Below are 19,282 nucleotides of genomic sequence, written 5' to 3' on the forward strand. Positions count from 1 at the left end.
TAGAATAGACCCTCTGCTATCTTTGAGAGTTCATGAATTGATCAGCCTTTCAAATGGTCCCTTCCGGGAGGAGTTTAGGGTAAAAGGGGGTGGGGCATGGCTCCAGCTTTCCCTTCCCAGAACAAGACAGACAGAGCCAGGGGGGAACCTCAGACAGCAAGCAGCCCCATGTCTAAATTGCACTTTACAAATGAGAACACAGGCTGCCCCTCCCAAAGACACACAACATTAGTGGCAGACCAGAAAATCTGGTCCTGAGTTCTCCCGCTGTCGTAAGGCTCCTCCTTTCTGGCCAGTGGTAAAAGAAACCCGTCTCTTAGCTCAGGTGGAACCTGTTTACTGCACCGACCTGACTCAGCAAGGAGCACACGCAGCTTCAGCTTTGCCTGGTTACTCATCTAGTCACGCCCCTTCCTGGCCCCTGGACTGTGGATCTTTTGTCCTGAAGGGAAGGCACACCTCAGCCCCTTAAGATGCTGGGACAGAGTGCCTTGTGCATAGCAGTGCTCAGTAAATGTTTATTGCAGCTGTGGCTGCCTGGGTGGATATGGATATAAGACATGTTATACTCCCAACTTCTCATTTGCCGTGTGATGCCAGACAAAATCATGTCACTCCTCTGGGCTAGTTTCCTCATCTATCAAATGAGTAAGGCCATATATGTAACTTCCAAGGTCTTATTATAAGTTCCCTTGAAAAAATTAGAAGTCTTATTGGGTGTGGATCTCAATAAACAACACCAGGATCTAGATTAAACAAAATCAACCAAAACCCCCCAGTGAGTGCCTTCGGGAGCAGTGACACAGATGCGGACCACTAGAACCCTTTACCAGAGCACAGGCAAGAGAAATCAGCTGCTAGGAACCTCTAGCACAAGCCTTAAGGAAAGAGGCAAGATTTCAACAGGGAGAGGCCGGCTGGGGCAGGTGCTAGCAGGAAGCAGTACAGTGGACTAGCACTGGGCCGGAGCGGGGCCTGTAGGGAAGGGGAAAGCACTGGAAAAGGACTCTCTTCAGAATACAGAAGGTGAGCAAGGCCTACATGCAGGGCAGGGAGGCTAAGGGGTCAAGAAGGATGTGGCCCTTAACATGTGCCAACCAGTCATATATGATCTTTAGAGCACAAGAGACACCCAGTGAGGCACCAGTACCATGGTCACAGAGAGGGAGGGTGCTTGTGGGTTCCAATGGTCATCTGGGTGGCTGCACACCTCCCAGGGAGGCTGGCCTCTCCAAGTCCATGGAAAGGGCCCGTGGGGCCGGGTCTGAGGGGTCAGGAAGCATGGAAGGCAGAAGACATGCTTGCGCTCAGGATTCTCCCTAATTAGGTAGAGGGGGCCGAGGTATCGAGGGCCCTGCGCCTTGTACTCTTCTCACCCACCCTGATCTCTCGATTCCACCCAAGCCTCTGCTTTCCTGTTCAGCCCCTTCCCTGGTACCCAGCCATGTCCTCCCTTCCCGAAGCTGCCAGCAGGATGAGGGAGTTTACTGCTCTGCCCACTGGGAGACCTGTTGGCCGAGGGAGGCATGGAGCCGGCCCAGACGACAGTGGCAGCTGTGCTCATCGCCCGCCAGCACAGCACAGTTTCTCCAGCTCCAACTGGGGGGCTGGGGTGGGGAGCAGCAGGGTGTATTTTCAGAACCCCAAACATGCCCCCTTGAGGGAACTTGGAGAGAAACCTGGAGAAAAATTACCTCCTCTCAATAGGACTCAGCAAGGTAAACGGCTCAGAGAACTAAAAGGCTTTCCATTGTAGCTGGCCTTCAGGCACGTGTCACAGAAGCTTCTTGGCCAGCACGGAGCAGGCTGGGCCCTGGCCCCAATCCTGCCACTTCTCTTTCCCCTTCAGCTGACTCAGCCACTGCCCACGATCACTTAGCAGTTCTGTAAGTGTTCTTAGCAGTGTTAACAATTCACAGAATTCTGCCTCCATGAAGACTCATGAAATTTCAGGCTTTCCAGAGTTGTGGCTACTTCTGAAATGCTCCTAAGCCGCTCTGGTTTTGGTCTACAAAAAGCCCACTGCCCACAGAAGGTCCAAACTCCTTAGTGAGCCGCCCTGCCCCTTCAGGTCACCTCCTGCAGACCCTCCCGGCCTGCACACGTGCACACAGCTCCATTTCCCAAGCACGACTCCTTGCCTTTGCCTGACAGGGCTTCCACACCTGGTGAGCTCAGCTGTCGCCCACTGCCCTGAATCACTGCAGGCTACTGCAGACACAGAATTGCACTGTATCTAGAGAGCAATTTGGCCATAGGCACTGCAGTCTCTTCCCTCTTCCCAACTGTGGAATAGACAAGGGTAAGGGTCATAGTCACTTTCTGTACCAGCCACGGGCACCGAGTGAATAAAGAATATCTATCCATTACAAAAGTGAGAACAAACTAGATTTGGATTGTTCTTACAAGGGGCTTCCAGGGCGCCAGGCCATGAGCCTTTCATTGAATGGATTTCAATGCACTTGATGGGGTTTCCTCCTTGGGTCTTCTGAGACCAAGACAGCAAGCGAGGTAACAACTTCCCTGACTTCCAGTCCCGCCAGCCAGCACAGCAGTTTCTCCTGCACTTTACGGTGGGGGAAGAACAACAGGTAATAGCACACGTGGTGTGGGATAATCTATTTTAATGAAACTCGCTATTTATATATTTACAAAAAAAAGGAAAAAACCAACAAAAATAGATATTACAGCTTAATAAAAAGTACACCTGGGCACCGTGGGCTGGAGGTGGGATACCCACCCCGCAGCACGCCCACCCTAACGTGCCATCTGAGGACCCGGAGAACAGGCACTGGGAAGCAAACAGCAGGCTCCTCTTCAGAGGTTCACCGTGATGGAATCCCGATGTTCAACTCTTTACCTCCTTCCCCCTGGTCTGTAAAGTGGTTGGGTTCAGGGTGGGGTGGGGTGGGGCGAGAGGGACACGGAGGGAAGCACAGGGCAGGGCAGAGAGAGAAGAGGCATCCTGAGGAAGGGCGTGGAGCAGTGAAGACCTCGGGAGTCAGCGCAGGAGCACGAAGCGTCTATTATGATCCCAGAATCTTGCAGGATGGGAAAAAGGAGGAAACAGACGGGAGCTGATGGGGGCGGAGGGGCTTCTCTCTCCCTGTCTCTTCTGGATAGTTCCACTCCTTTGTCTTAATTCCAGTTTGAGACAGGCCCGGAGACCACCCAGTGACAAACTAGTGGTTTGTTCCCAGTGGGACAAATGAGCTTGGAAATGCCAAGCGGGCAGGCAAAGTCACCGGGGTCCTCTTCAGTAAGACACTGCTCCTGGCTCTCGGGGAGCAATGAAAAGGACATCAGCTTTAGCGTTGATGCAGTAGGTGACGATGAGAGAGAAGATGAGGATGCCGAAGCCCACCATCAGGGTGATAAGCTGCAAGGCGGCAGAGGGACAGGGAAGAGAAAGGTGTCCTTGGAGCTCTGTGACGTTTTGGTTAACTGGGACAGGGACACTGGAGTTCTGACATTGGCTTTAGGAACCACATATGGAACAGTCATGGGCCACAACTCCTTAACCCATAGCCTTAATGTTCATTTATAAAGAGAAGTCTCTATGTTCTTCCTTCTCGCATAGATTTAAGCACCCTGCAGGGAGGACCTGAAACTTTGACTCCTCCTGGCAGTTCCATTACTGATTCATGCAGGGGCTCCAACTGAGTGCCCCCACTGTCTCACTAGGGAACAAAGGGGAGCAGGGGCCATGGAAGTGCTTCTGGGATCCATGGCTTCCCCAGAACACACACAGGTTAGCTACCAGTGAAGCCTCCCAGTGGGCACACAGGTAGACCAGGGATGCAGTGGCAGATTTTGCAATGTAAATTGAGGGTAAAAGGCAGATGGAAGGGGTCTGACACAACAGAAAGAAATCCACTAGATCACTGTCACCTCCCTCCTGTTGGCCTCACCTCAAGCTCTTTGCTGGCAATCAGGAATATCCTAGCCCGGATGTCTTTCCAGCGGCTCTCAGTCCATGTAGAGTATTCAGTGGAGCTCCACTGACTCAGTTCGAAGGCTGGTGACAAGGCCCTGGCCAGTCGTGCTGTGGAACGCACGCACCGGGGGAGCCGGTCCGTCTCGTTGGAATTCAGAGGGCCCTGAACCCATGAGTACTCATACAGCTGCACAGGGAGATGGGCCACAACACAGGGCTGACATGATCCAACTCTCAGAGGCCCCCTTCATCCTATCAGCACCATGAACCAGCTGAGCTAACTGGCTGTTGTCTCTTTACTCCTTAGGTGTTCAATTCCACCCAGGATACTGCTTCCTCAGCACTGAAGTTCACAGGACTGCATCCCTCCACCTCTCCTTCCCAAGCCCCTGGGTCTCACGATCCTCCAACTTTCCCCAGGGAAAGAGGCCCCCGTGGTACCTCCGACACCCACCACCACTCACATCCTTGTTTTCATTTGGAACTTTACTTGGGTCCTGGCACTGCTCTCGAGTGAGGTTGATTGCCTTGCCAGTCAAATTTGCCAAGGCATACTGCACGACATAGGTGGTGTTGGTGGGGCTGGAGACGGCGATGTAATGCTGCAGAGGCCCGTCTCCTGAGGGCAGGCCAAAGGGAAGGGAGGATTTGTTGGGGAAAAGTGATTGAAGGTTAGGCAGAGATCAGAAGAGCCCCAGATTGGCAGGAGCCATGGAAGACAATGTTATAAGGATCCAACAAACATCAGAAGAAAGGAAAGTAGGAGGAAAAGAAAACAGAAGAGAAAAAACAATAAAAATTAAACCAAAATGGTGCCTTTTCTCTATTGTACTTTGACTAGGGGTCCCCCTGTCATACCAGATGCTTACCCAAGTAGGCCCTTAGATCCTGTCTAAGGATAGACTGGAACCACGAGTTGTTGGCTTGAACCAGGAATCCATAGAGCAGGCGGGTGACCTATAATTGCAATAGCAGAAAGAGAATGTTGGGGCTTAATGCAATTCCGGTGAGAAGAATTAGTGGAGATCGGTCGCAGGGAATGAACCAGACAGGCTGGGAAACAGTGGCAGCTCACGAGGGCACAGAGGAGGCCCAGACAAGGGCATCCACAGGCATGCTGAACCCCAAAGTTTAGGAGGCTGTGCAAGGAGTAAAGGACAGGGCAGCCCACTGTTTCTGCTCTTACCGTCTGGGGATCAGCCTGAACTGTGTTGTTAAAGTTGGTTCCTCCTGCCAGTGAGTACAGTGCCCGTCCCAGCACCGTGGCCACATTCGCCAGGGCCTGTGGCAGATGAGGAGAGGGCTGAGTGGTGCATCTCTCCTAGCCTCAGGCACAGGCGTTCTAACCACTGTCACTGTGTTCCCCATGCTCCCACCCAGCTCGGGTCAATGCTACCTTGGCAGTGTCTGTTACAAAGTTCAGGTCCTCTTCAGGGCTCAGCCACTCAGGATAGCTCATATTAATGTTCTCGGCAGTGTCGTAAATGCTCTGGTAATAGCTGCCAGGAAAGCCAGTATGAGCCTTGGCTACATTCAGCCAGGGCTTGCCCCTTTCCTGCTCAAATGCCCCTTACGCAGAACCCTGATATCTTATTTTTCATTATTCAAGGGAAAGGAGAGAGAGAAAATTAGGATCTACTATCAAGAAGGCCCAGAGAATACAGATGATGCAGGAGTGATGGTGGGGTGGCTAATGAAAGACTTTCCAGATAGATGAGGTAGAGAAGGTAAGTGAGCTGAGGTCTTTAAGCACAGGAGACTCTTCTAATATTGCTTGGGCTGGAGGCATAGGAGGATGATTCTGCAACTGATCAGAGAACTCTGCCACACATCATTAGAGCACTTATATGACTGATTCCATGAACAGAGTGGTGGTGGGAGCAGAGGAGAGACCAGCAGGCATTAGGATCAGATATGCTCAAAGATTCGTACAAATATATTCAACCAAATCACTACAATGGGCCTCAGGGAGATATGAAGAAAAATATTTTAAAACGGGATGAAAGAGCTCACAGTCTTGACCATCAGTAATCCCCATTCCACCTAAAGTCAGATCAGCCACACACGCCAGTGCAGAAAGAGTTCAAATGAGTAAGCGTCATTCACCCTAAAGCTGCTGCTGAGGATTCATAAGCAGAAGACAGCTGACCCCAAGGCTACCAGTTTTAGTCTCCCAAGTGGATGAGAAGGGGCTCTTTGGCTAGAGCTGAAGAGCCAGAGCTTAAGCATTTTTACTCAGAAACTTGTTTGGCCCCAGGGAGGCTGGTACCCATCTAGCCTATGTGAGAAGTCTCATGATCCTAGCCACCAAGTTTGGAGCAGCTTCCAGTTACTAATCAGACCAGGAAAGACATAACTTTCAGTGTTTCACTTCTGTTCTCTGCAGCCTCCTCAGTACACTAGTCATATGTACCCACCACGTGGCAAGACCACATTACAGCTCATGGGGCACCAGGACCCTCAGCAGCAAGCACCTCTGGGCAGGAAGGGGCTCTCTTCTCCAGTCAAGGAACCCCCACCTTCCTATGCTCCTGTTTGAAACACTGCCCTCTGCTGGCAGCCCCGAGGAGCTCAGGGCCCAGGAGACGCCAACAGCAGTGGACCACAGTGGAGGATGACAATGCTAGTGAGAGCTGAGGGATGAGATAGTTTTCTAAGATGGACATCAAGTCAGTGAGGGTATCTGTGTATTCAAAGTGTTTAGGATAGGGGCTGGGGAGATGGCTCAGTGGAATAAGCGCTTCCCTGACAAGTGCAAGGGCCTGAGTTCAATCCCTGGTTCCGCAAAAAAAAAACCAACAAAAAAAAAACCAAAGTGGTTAGGATAGATATATAGTTACATTCTCTTAATGAATAGAGGGATTTGTTTTAATGGTGTTTGTAAATAGGAAATCATGTCCGCATCTTGTACAGCAATTAACCACTAGGAAGAATGTATGCAATATGTTAATTATTGAAACTGTCCTATCAGTTTGGTTTGAAACTGTCTCATTGCTATTTGTTTCTCAATAAAATTATGGAAAATAAAAGTCAGTGAGGGGAAAAGGTCAGATAGGAATGACAACTGAGCAAAAACCACAAACTGCCTAGAGGTTTTGGAAGAGGTGGTGTGAGGCGAGCAGAGATGGCAACCTTGCTCCTAGACTGCAGTGCAGACTCCCTTTGACAAGGAGAAGGGTGCAGGTGCTGGGGATTCTTACGGGTTATGGAAGGAATCGTTATGGTCAGCCAAAACAACACCAGAGATGTTTCGAGCTCGAAGAAATCGCTGCAGAGAAGATGGTGGGAGGGCATGGGATGAATTAATTCTTCTGAGGATGACATCAGAGACATTAGCACCACTCCTTTCCAAGGTGGCCAGAAGGTCCTGTACCTGAGTGGGAGAAGGAGACCGAGTGAGGAGAGACAGCAACAGGAAGCAGGAGGTCTCTTGAGCCAAAGTGCTCTACACTGCAGGGCCCCTGCCTAGGAGCTGCACTTTCTAAGATCTGCATTCTGCAAACCTCCCAGGACCAGGGATGGCTCTTTGAATTTCCTGTAGCTCCCACCAGACTTTTTACAGTTAGCAAGCCAGGGCACAAAGAAGATGCCTGTGTTGTTCCACATTTACAGTTAAACTCTCTGTCCTCAGGACTCTGTCTCATCTGCAGTAGATTGTTTCACTTACTACTTTTTGTACAAATTGGAATGACAAATAATAATAAACACCAAATGCCAACTACGTAACCAGTTTTCTAAATGCTACAGAAGTCCAGAGCAGGGAGGACAAAAAGGCTACAGTGTAGGAAAGGAATGTATGGAAAAATTCAGGCTGAAGTTGAACCTGTGGGGAGGGAGGGTCCTGAGCCTACAACAGGAAGGTGGAAGACATGGTAGGCATGGTGGCACAGGCCTTCGATCCCACCATTCAGGAGGCTGAGGCAGAAGCAACGTGAGCTGAGGCCAGCCTGGGCAACTGACTGAGACGCCAATCTCAAAGAAGGTTGGAGTTCAGTTTAATTCCCAGTACAGACACAAAAGAAAAGGAAGAGGGAGAGAGAGAGAGTGAGGGATGAAGAGAGAGAGAAGGATGGAAGGAGGGAAAGGAGAAAAGGAAGGAAGAGTAGAGAAGTAGAGAAGGAGGGAAGGGGGGGGGAATGGAGATAATTTGGGCTGGAAGCCTTACATACACAAGACCTGGCAGGGCCACAAGAAGAGGGAGCTAGTCCCTTGCCCGTCCTTAATGGGCAGGGGTCATCTGCTAAGTATCAACTGACCAATGCCCCAATATACAAAACTTCTGGGATGTCAATGAGCTTACAATTCTTCCCAGCAAAAAATAGTGGCTGGGACAGTCATCCCCTAATCAATATCCAATCAAATCCTTTCTTTTATCCTGTCTCTCATACATTGGTCCTGGTGGTTGGTGGGAACAAAGCGGGGGTTGGGTATGAAGTTACCTGGTTTTGTACCGACTCATTTCTCTGAGACATGGGATCTGTGTGCATCCAGAGCTCTAGAGATGTTCTCAAGGCCACCTGGGGAGAATGAAGCAGTGACATTTAGAGTCAGTCTCCAGTTCTGGCCCACACCTGGGGGAGAGAAGTCAGGCAAGAGCAGGGTGGTGCCTGCAGCAAGGACAACAGAGCGAAGGAGGAAGCACACAAGTCATACCTGTCCCAGCTCCACAAATGAATCGATGTTTTCTAACCGCACAGGAAACTTTCCCTTCTCCATATCGTAGACCATTCTTGAGCTGCCAATGTAGTCAAAAGTCTCCTGGGGTGGGGGGCAGAGATGGGTGGGGAAAGCAAGAGAAAGTCTCAAGGGTTAGGGGAGCCTCAAGGAAGGTAAAGTCATTCAAGCTACAGGCAGGAAGTCTACCAACTGGGGCCTTCACAAGCACTAGTCAGAGGCAGCTTACAGGGCCTGTGACCTCTCCTTCCTCCCAGCTGTGACCATCCCTCACATGTATGCATCACAGGACTTCTCTGGCTCAGAAGTGGGAAAAGCAGCCTTTGTAAAGGCCCAAAGGGGACACAGGCTATTATGTGTCTGCTATTCCTCAGGCTAGAGCCAGCCTGAGGTACCAGTAAAGAAAGGCAGGGTCCCTCAGAAAGCATAAAGGGATGCGGACAATGTGAGAAAAGGAGGCCTCAAATAGATCTTCTGAATAGGGGAGTGAGGAGGATGGTCACACAACTCAGGGCATAGAAGCTTCCAAAAATAAAACCCCAAAGGAGGCACATATAGACACATTCAAAAGCTCTACACTGATGAACTAGTCCAGTGCTGGGGGCATCCCAACCAAGAGCCACCTCCAGCTTCACCATTCCCGGCCCTGCTGCCCAACCCCAAGTGAAGTGCCCTTACCCCTTGGAAGAAAACAAACATGACATTGCGGGGCAGGGCAGCCAGATCAGGTGCCTTTTGCAAGGCTTCAGCTGCAGCCAGCTGAGTGACGAAGGAGGCAACGGCACTTTCGGCCCCGGGGGCCACATTCCAGAAAAAGGAACGACTGTCCAGCTGGGGACAACAGAAGAAAAGGCAGGGGAGGCTCGAACTGGAAATCAGGACCAGGCCCAAGCCCTGCTTCCCGTTGCAGCCAAGAGAATACATATGCTGGGGGAATGGACAGAACCCAGCCTCATGCCACCCAGATCCCTCTCCAGTGTAGCAACTCTGCAATCAGACACACACAGGCCAGGCATGCCAGCTCTTGCTGAGCCAGCCATGCACAGGCTGAGGGGCCAACACTCACCCGGGTAGCAGCAACCACCACCCTGTCATCTGGCTCCAGTGTCCCAGATGTATTTATAGGCTTGAGCATGCTCCATACATTGTAGTCAGACAGGGGGTCGCAAACAATTTCTGAACAGGACACAAACCACAAGGGATGAATAGGACTAAGAGAAAGGACAGTGCTAAAATGCCTGTGCAACCTCTCCGACCAGCGCTCCACCGACTCTGTGGGGCACTTTCCCTACTTCAATGGCTCCAAGTTGGCTTCTCTGCTGTCCTTACTTACTTCAGGTACGAGATACCCAGACTGCGCACAACCGTCGTTACTTCTCCCACCCGGGCTTGCTGGTCCCGCCCCACCAGAGGCTTGACCTACGCTCTGGCCTGGTCGTCCTACTCCCACCACAGGACGCTCAGCATGGGGTGGCTCTGTCCTACCTGGGTTGATGCTGAAGGTGCTCTGGATGAAGCTGCGCCGCATGCAGGTGGCGGTGCTGATGACGGCGTGCATGTGCGAGAAGAGCTGCATGGCGCACAGTGGGAAGGCTGGGGCCGAGCCGTTCTGACTCAGGTTGTGATCCTGATAGCACTAGAAGGGGAGAGGCCCCTACTGAGACAGACAGTGCAGAGTTCCTCCCTCGCTTCCCAGGAAGTGGAAGGCCCAGCTCTGTCTTTAAACATTTGTCCCTAAGCTACTCGTGTTCAGTGAGAACCACAGGATCTACATGGTCAAAGAGAAAAACTCCTCAGCAGGTGGCATGGGGCATGGGCTCAAAGGCTTATTTGGAACCAATGAACTTATCCCATCCCAAATGGCTTGGCCCATTCTGAGCTTCAGCCACTGTTCTTAATGTGATTTGACATAAGGAGCACTGATCTAGAGATCAAACGTAAGATTCAAAACAGCTTGGCCATCAGCTCATCTTACAACTTCAGATAAATCTTTCTGGGCTTTTTTTTTTTTTTTTTTTTTTTGGTACTGGGAATCAAACTCAGGACCTCGCACTTACCAGGCAGGTGCTGTGCCACTGAGCTATACCCTCAGCCCTCCATAAATCTCTTAACTGCTCTTTGTGTCAAAATAGAAAACTTGACTTAAAGAGCATAGTAGAGCTAAAAATAATTTACTGAACAAAACTAAATCTCTTAATTCCTAGTCCAAGCAATGCTCTTTTGTCATTCATGGCTTTTTGAGACAGGGTGTCATGGCTTCAAAATCATTATCCTATTGCCTCTGCCTAACTGCTGGCATTATAGGCATGCAACACCATTCGCAACCTATTATCTCAACCAGGGCTGAACTCAGTGGTTTCATATCACTCTTGTCAAATACTCCTCTTATTTTCATCTAGTCTAAAAGCCTTCAATGCCATCATACTGGGCAGGAAAGAAGGAAGAGGGGGAAATGTGAGGGAAATGACCTTGGTTCTTTCTTGGAGCAGCTGTTTTTCAAAGTGTGCACTAGCAGAATGAGCCTTCTTCCAAACAGAAGGCAAGCCCGAAAAATAATCCTCTTTCTCACCGGAAGTGCAAGGAGGTGGCAGTCATTACCTGCTTAATGACCTTGGTTTCATCTTCATCTTCAAGAAGAAAGATGGGGAAACTAAAGTCTTCATAAGCCAAGCCATTGCCCAGAGGATTCCATGGCTTTTCTTTGCAGTGGGCAAACTCTGACCCATAAGAGTTCGAGTAAATACCTGCAGGAAGGTAGGGGGTTTGGGAGGACGGGTTGCAGAGACACCAAACACTTAGGGACCAGGTCAGGGAGGGAGGTTAGGCTGTCGTAAGAGTTCCAAAAGGGGCAGTGACCCAAAGACAGGCAGGACTGTGACATCATCCACCCTGAAGTAGAGACAACAGCATCAAGGGACACCAGACTGGCGGATCAGGACTCTGAGTCTGATGGGGGGAAGCAGAAGAGGAGCAAGGCAGGGGATGAGTGGGAAGGCAAACACTGACTCTGTCTGGGAGTGAGCTGCTTACAAAATAGACACAGACAGAAACACTCAGCCCTCACACACACTCGAGATGGAAACAACAGTGAGGCCTTCTTTTGGGGAGCTTACCAAACCCATCATTTGGGCACTGTGTGCTTGGAGAGAACCCAGGGGTGGGACTGGGCTTGGCCAAGGTCACTGCAAGACCGGCAATCCGACTGTTTTCCCCCTTGAGCTTCTCCATTATATGCCTGGAATAGATGAGGAGTAGCATGAGACACAGAAAGCCATCGGGTTCACCAGAACTCTGTGCTTCAGGATGGAAGTGAAGAGGCACCAAGGGAATCAGAATGGTCACTTCTCTTTTCTTTTTTCCTTTTTTTTTTTTTTTTTTGCGGTACTGGGGATTGAACACAGGGCCTCTTGTTCTACTGAGCTATCTCCCCGGCCCCACTTCTCTTTTCACTCTCTTGCTTCTGAGTCTGGACTGTGGCCCAATCTGAGTTCAGGGGCCAGAGAGATGGCTCAGTAGAATAAATGCTCGTCTGGCAAGCACAAGGGCTTGAGTTCAATCACCAGTTCCACAAACACAAAACAAAACAACAACCAAAAAAACCAGATCTCAAAGGGAGCCAATCTGAGTCTCAGGGTTAATCTCAGTTACCTTGTCCCCAAGAGACCTCAGGAACCATTCTTTCCTCCCTTGGATCCTTCCTCACGAGAGCTGCACCCCCCTTTTTTTTGGGGGGGGGGGGACAGAGTCTCTTATTAAGTTGTCCAGGCTGGCCTTGATTTTGTGATCCTTCGGCCACAGCCTCCTGAGTGGCTGAGATTACAAATGTGCAGTCCTGCCTGGACTGAACTCTATTTTTTTTTTTTTTTACATTTATTTATTGTGTGTGTGTGTGTGTGTGTGTGTGTGGCCAGCTCAGCCCACCTAGGGGCGGGGCTGGCTGGCGTGTGGTGATGGGGGATCGAACCACGGTCCCTGTGCTTTGTTTGCCAAGCTTGTTCGAAGTAGGTGCTTTAGACCACTGAGCCATCTCTCCAGCCCCCTGAACTCTATTTTTAAAGTTACTGAGATTATTGCCTTTGATGGTACTCCTCCTTTCTAAAGACCTATTCTGTATTCCCCTGACTAGACCAAGGCAGTCTCACAAGTGTGAAGAGTGCTCATCAAATCCTTCCTTCTCTGGATACACCTTCCCACCCAGCATATCCAGTTCTTACCTGGTGAACAGCTTGCCTTCCAGCAGAACCATGTATGGGGGGTTGGGGCCATCTGTCAACACCCACTGCAGGTCCTCTTCTTTCTCCACTACGTGGATAACCCCTGTGTCCCCACTAATTGAAGCTGTGAGGACAGAGGGGGTACAATTAAAGCTCCCACAAGTGACAATTCTGACTGCATTACTCATCCTGCAGATCTTCTATCCCTAAAGATGCCACAATATATTCGGATGACTATAGCCACCTCTGGTCCTAAACTGCAAAGGTGAATTGCTCTAGCTCCATATAAAGGAAAGGATGACAAGAGTCCAAGAAGACTCAGCAGTAGCCTTGTGCGCTAAATGCCAGAAAAGCTCTGTGCTCCTCATGTTTTTTCCCCAGTTCAGTCATTGACCCACAAAGATCCTAGAGTAGAATCAAGTTTTCAAATCTGTACTTTCTCTAGGAAATGCCACCCTAGATTTATAGCTTATACACCTGGCTTTTTTTTTTTTTTAAATTTATTTATTTTATTTATTTGTGTGTGTGTGTGTGTGTGTGTGTGTGTGTGGCCAGCTCAGCCCACCAGGGGGCGGGGCTGGCTGGCATGTGGTGCTGGGGGATTGAACTGCGGTCCATGTGCTTTGCTAAGCTTGTTCTAAGTAGGTGCTTTAGACCACTGAGCCATCTCACCAGCCCCTACACCTGGCTTTGAAGCTTCATGAAACCATGTAGATTCTCTTGGCCTTAGTAGCCGTCCTAGACCACCACTCCTACACCAGTCCTATTTAGGAATGACTTTAGCTGCTCCTGGCTAGTTTTAGGTGAGATTAATCTGGAACTCTGAGTCCTAAAGAACAGAGATTCCCTGCTGATAGGCCTTGAATGGATCTGAGAGATAATGTTAGATTGTCCTACTTCCTGGGGAGCTCAGGTTTCCAACGTCCCTCAGTTAGGCATGAGCAGCCAGGAGCAGCCATCATTTACCTAGGATGCCCGATGAATAAAACCATTTCTATACATGCAAGATGCCACACAAATAATCTTCTTTTCTTCCTTTTTTTTTTTGAGAGAGAGGGTCTTGCTATGCAGTGCAGGCTGGCCTTGAACTCACTATGCACCACAGGCAGGCCTCAAACTCAAGGCAATCCTACTGCCTCAGCCTCTCAGGTGCTGAGGTTCCCAGCATGCACCACCATGTCTAGCCACAAATAACATTTCTATGCATCTCATGATGTGACAAAGATTGAGAATCACTGGTCTAGAGGACAGATGATCCATAGTCCAAACCATGTCAAATACTACACCTACTGAGGCATTTGGCAAAATTCTTCACATCTCTAAACCCCATGTACAGACATCCCAGAGTGTCCCCCTCCTGTACTCTACAGACTGGATATGATGTTCACAAATTATTTTAGAGCAGGAGGGCTCACCTCTGACTACGTATCAAAATCACTTGGGAGGTTTTTTCATTTTTGTTTTTATTTTTGCACTAGGGATTTAAGCCAGGACCTTGTCAATGCTATCCATGCATTCCACCAATAATCCACATCCGAAATCTATAGAATTTTAATAAATAGATGTTTGGATATTACCTCTGATCTCCTAAATTAAAATCACAAAAGACAGGGCTCAGGGATATGTATTTTTCAAAACATACAACATACAGTGGTTTTTTTTGGAAGTGTTGGTGCTTACACCCAAGGCTTCATACATGCTAGGCCAGTGCTCTACCACTGAGTTACAATCCTAACCCTCTTCGCTTTTTTTTTTTTTTTTTTTTTTGGCAGAACCGGGGATTGAACTCAGGCCCTTGTGCTTGCCAGGCAAGCGCTTATTCTACTGAGCCATCTCCCCAGCCCCTCTCTTCACTTTTTGAGACCAAGTCTGACTATATTATCCAGGATGGACCTGAACCTGTGATCCTCCTGCTTCAGCCTCCCAAGTATCTGGATTATAGGCATGTATCACCATGCCTAGCCACAAGTAATTCTTCATTATACAAAGCCAGGCAGGAGAACTATGCTTCTAGACCAAGACACCAAAATATTTATGACAAGCAAGAGACAAAAACTGGTTCCTAATTTCCAGCTAAGCAAAATTTTTCTTCCATGGGATCTGATAAAATCTAGACATGAAGGCAGGGCTCATGTCACAAGGTCATGTCAATGGTGATAACAAAATAGGGAGGAATAGCAGAATCTGGAAAAGCTTTAGTTAAGATCCAGTCATCAATGGAAGTTCTCACAGCAGTCCTTGCCATAGTGTTTCAAACAGGAGAAAAGAAAAAGCTGGTGTGGCAAATAAAAAAGGGTATCATTTAGGCTTTAGGAAGGACAGGAAGAAGAAAAGCTATGGTAGTAGCTGAAGGAACACAGACTCTAATCTAGGTAATGGGTGACTACGTAGTCTTCAGTAACTTGCTTACTTTCTCTGGACCTTCTGTGAGGGGCAGCTTGCTTCATATACTTGGGATAGAAAAGAAGAAGGGAAATAGGGAAAAAGAAGGAACTTCAATATACACCTTTCTTTGAGCATTTTAAGGACCTAATAGTAACGGGTGATTATAATAAAAAAAAATCAAATCTGGATGTCTTTCTTCTCCTTAGTTTTATTAATGCTAGCAACTCCAATTAAAGAGGGTGTAATATGCTAAGAATGGGCAGATAAGATGAAGATGTAGAAATAAGTAGGTTGAAAAGGAAACAAGCTCTTAATGAGGAAGTGGCCAGAGTCCAGCTCCTCCCCTCATTTCTCTGTACTGGCACTTGGCCTCATCTCTAGAGGCTACTGCTTTGCCTCCCACAGGGCCACTTGAAGAACATGCAACAGAATGACTCATTTCCAAAGAGTATTTTTCAGAGCCCAGCTTCAGCCTGGCCTTTTGCAGTTACAGTAAAGTTCCGGCACGTCCAGCAGCCTCACCGCAGCCTGCTCTGGACCTGACTTTTTCATCTCCAAGAAACTATGTCTACCAAAACAAAAGCAGTATTTATCACTTGTTGGAACCAATCAACGCATTCCCAGTGCTCCCTATCGAAGGAATATAAGGCAATTAATATATAGTATAGCTTCTGGAAAAACAGGTAGAAAAAGTATTAAGTACCTCCCTGAGCAAGTCTCTTACTTTCCAATAACTCAGTTTATGTTTACCAAATTGAAAGGTTTTGGGCAACCATACATTACGTTGCTGAGACCAAGCTATGTATTCAACGTCACCAATACAGGACCATTATAAGACAGTCTTTCAGTTTTGTGCAAAACTATTCCAACCACGTGAACTAGATTAAACTGAAATTCAGAGGTGATCAGTCAGTGATGAAGCCAAGATCAGACCCCAACTTTCCTGTTTACTTGCAAAACTATATTCTGACAAAGTCGGTGTCCAGAGAAGACCAGATACTTGGAGATAACTAAGGCAAATAAACTGATTCAACTTTTTCCCTCTGTGACTTTTATGACCATGGTGTTCTGGCACTCTTCATGCTGAAACACATTTAAAAAACATAATTCTTCACTAATTCTCACAACTATTTCGGACTAGTCTTGCCAACTAGTTAGTCAACTTTAAGAAGCCCATTTTGGTTCCCAAAAGATATTGAGAGCTAGGAATGGACTCCATAGAACATGGGACTTCTCATGAAAAATCTTGGCTTAGAACACAAATGACCAGAGTTCAGATCCTAGCATCATAACTTATTACCAACATGATGTTGGTAAGTTATTCAACCTAAGTCTCTGTCTCATCATTTGTAAAATGGAAATAACTATGGGCACTGAGGAGGTTACATGAAATGCATGTTGATAAAAATTAGCATGGAGAATTTACTAAATGTTAGCTCTTATTAATTAGCTTGCTGGTTTGACAGATGGTTCTCTATCACCTCCTACTCACATAGACTAATTTAAGCCCAAGGTGCCTAAGCAGGGCATGGATCCTTCTTAGAATCTAGGGCATAAACTGAAATATCAATGGCCACAAATACAAATTATAATTTCAACTCACACTGGCAGCCAATCTGATGGGTGGCATTAAGCAGACGAACACAGGGAGCTGTTTTATTTAAAGGGATGTAGATCTTTCGCTCCACAGAGTTTCCCTCGCACAAACCTAATCAGAAAATAAAAACTGTTAGTAGAAACCAAAAGACACTGATATCTTGCCTCTTTAATGTCACTGGATTTATTCACAGCTTGAGTAAATCATTCAATATCATATTTCCTAAAATGGGAAATGTTCATTCTTTCCATTTCTTGGACATATTATTGGAACAGATAAATGCTCTACAAAGCACCCAAGTATATGACTCAGAAGATTCCATGAACAACAAATGACAGTGAAGCTAAGATAAAAAACTTGATTTGTCAACATAAAGGTGTTTGACCTTAGATGTGCCAAATTCTGGTTACATCTACTCTTCCATCCTGTACATATAATACTAATCTGTTGAGAAAATACCACTGGTCTAAGAATATAGATTAGCAAAAATAAAAAACATTTCTGAGACTTTTCACAAAAGTCTGAGGAGAACTGGGGGAAACCTTATGCCACACACCTGTTTAGTTCATCTAACAGCAGCAGATCATTTGTGCATACCATAGTGTGGGACAGCTAGAATCTTACTTGGGGATCTTTAAAAACAAAGTGAGTTTAAGGGCCAGCCCAGTCATGGTCACACCTTTGTGTTCAACCAACTATAAAATCACACACCAGAAAATAAATGTGTGTAAGGACACCTATGCACATTATAAAAGCCTCAGGATCCTTGAATCATTACTTAAGAATACCCACACATACCTACCTTAGTTTCACTTTATTTATGAAAGACAGAGACACGAATTTATGGAATCAACACAGGAAGGAACGAGAATTCTTTCATGCGCCGCATAGCACCTACAGAACAAGGCTGTTTTGTCCTCAAAAAGTCTAAACCCGGGGAAGAACGCTGAAGTTTCACACCTGTCCCTTTTCACTGTGGGTGGAGAGGCTGGGGCTCTATGGAAAATAAGGCATCCCAACAAAGTGGGTGAGAATCAGGCTGGAAATCCAGGAGGAGGCCTGGAGGATGGAATAAAGTGACACGACTTGCCGAGAAGAAGGGATGAAGGTCCAGGGAGAGGGGGAACTTCTGTCACAGGAACGAAAGGGAAAGAGGATTTACAGGGTGGGGGACAGAGGGGCAGCGAGGACCCGGAGGGAAACACTGGCGCTTGCGGCTGGGCAGATCCGGAGGGTTCCCCTTACAGAGCAGAGCTCACGGGCGGGGAGGCCTCACCTGCCAGGAGAACGCAGAACGACAGAAGGCGAAGAAGACCCCGACTTCCCGGGTCAGCCTCAGAGCCGCCCCCAGCCGTGGCCATCTTGCCTCTCCGCCGAGCGGAAGCCTCGGTCCCCGCTCCAGTCGGCTAGCGGCCTCTCTAGGCTCCCCCTGCCGCCGTCTCGGTGGCGCGGAGCTCCAGAGACCGGAAGTTCCTAGGTGGCGGCGCTTCCGGGAGCTGTGGCCCGGGGTGGCTGACGTGGAGGCGTCCAAAGGGTGGCAGGGAGTGGCGGACCCGGCTGTCCGCCTTCGGAGCCGTAGTCTTGAAGATGTTAACTAAATTCGAGACCAAGAGCGCGCGGGTCAAAGGTAGTGGAAAAGAAAGGGGGTGACTTGGAGGCTGCATGTGAGGGGCGGGGCGGTCACCGGGAAGGAGCTGGTGGACTTGCGGGTCTAACTGGGCCCACCCGATGGACCCGAAGGTGGACGCTGCGAGATTAGGCCCGGGGCAGCCTTGCAGTCCTCTCTTGTTTGCGTGCGCTGGGGCTTTGCTTTACGTCTAAAGGGGTTCCTGCGCCGTCGGAGACCCCGTAGGCCCGCTCCCTTGTTCCTCTGCCCTTACACTCTCAGGGGCTGTGCGCCTTTCACTATTCTCTTCCCAAAGCCCTGTGGCCTTTTGGCGATCGTGTTATATGGGGAAACCCTGAGCATTGAGTCTTGGCCTCAATCATTGTAGCGTTTCGCGGAGAATGTACTAGTGCTTAATGGGAAGAGGCCTGCTTCCACCCTCTCGACATTCCGTGAACCTTATTCCCCATCGGAAATAGTGCCCTGAAGCCTTTCTCCCCAAGTCTGAGATTGATGGAGTTGCCAGGTAAAATGCAGAATACCAAGTTTGCTTTGAGTTTCAGGTAAATAGTGAATAAATTTTAGTAATTTGTTTTGGAGGGCAACTGGCTGAGGTTGCAGTAGTTTCTTGTCAAAATGAAAAAAAACCAGGGCTGAGGAGATAGCTCTGCTGCATAAGCTATGCCTGGTAAGTGCAAGGTCCCAAGTGCAATCTCCAGTACCTCAAATAAATAAATAAATGAAAAAAAGTAGAGAAAGTCCAATAACAAGTGGAAAAACATGTGGAATGTTTAGTAAGATGCACCATAGTCATTAAGAACTTGTTCTTTGGAGTCAGGAGGGCTTGCTTTGGAATCCTAAAATTCTAC

At 48.3% G+C, this 19,282-nt stretch overlaps 2 protein-coding genes across 2 annotated transcripts in view; one reads left to right on the forward strand and one right to left on the reverse strand.

Moving 5' to 3' along the window:
• Positions 1-2,807: 2,807 nt before the first annotated feature.
• On the reverse strand, positions 2,808-18,275 carry Ncstn (nicastrin). Its single transcript, XM_004639930.2, has 17 exons — positions 18,084-18,275; positions 16,814-16,918; positions 12,826-12,949; positions 11,725-11,846; positions 11,210-11,355; positions 10,097-10,247; positions 9,678-9,787; positions 9,290-9,442; positions 8,591-8,695; positions 8,377-8,454; positions 7,138-7,310; positions 5,334-5,436; positions 5,124-5,219; positions 4,807-4,894; positions 4,402-4,556; positions 3,912-4,124; positions 2,808-3,379 (listed from the first exon to the last, which is right to left on the reverse strand). The coding sequence occupies exons 1-17, from the start codon at positions 18,166-18,168 to the stop codon at positions 3,257-3,259; spliced, it is 2,130 nt and encodes a 709-aa protein (XP_004639987.1). The 5' UTR covers positions 18,169-18,275; the 3' UTR covers positions 2,808-3,256.
• Positions 18,029-19,282, forward strand: part of Copa (coatomer protein complex subunit alpha) — a 57,221-nt gene continuing 55,967 nt past the window's right edge. The window contains exon 1 of the mRNA XM_004639929.2: positions 18,029-18,434. Coding sequence (XP_004639986.1) covers positions 18,395-18,434 — 40 coding nt within the window. The 5' untranslated portion in view covers positions 18,029-18,394. The remainder of the gene's footprint in view (positions 18,435-19,282) is intronic.

The sequence above is a fragment of the Octodon degus genome, unplaced genomic scaffold (assembly GCF_000260255.1).
Source record: "Octodon degus isolate 3935 unplaced genomic scaffold, OctDeg1.0 scaffold00116, whole genome shotgun sequence".
In the NCBI taxonomy this organism is placed as follows: Eukaryota; Metazoa; Chordata; class Mammalia; order Rodentia; family Octodontidae; genus Octodon; species Octodon degus.

Bases quoted from the DNA above. Each gene is read 5' to 3' on its own strand.
- Ncstn (XM_004639930.2), bottom strand. From the start codon at position 18,168: ATGGCCACGGCTGGGGGCGGCTCTGAGGCTGACCCGGGAAGTCGGGGT. The intron at 5,437-7,137 runs GTAAGAATCCCC...CTTTCCTGGCAG, and splicing joins AACGATTCCTTCCATAACCC to CTATTACCAGAGCATTTACG. The intron at 4,125-4,401 runs GTGAGTGGTGGT...CTCCCTGTGCAG, and splicing joins TTCCAAATGAAAACAAGGAT to CTGTATGAGTACTCATGGGT.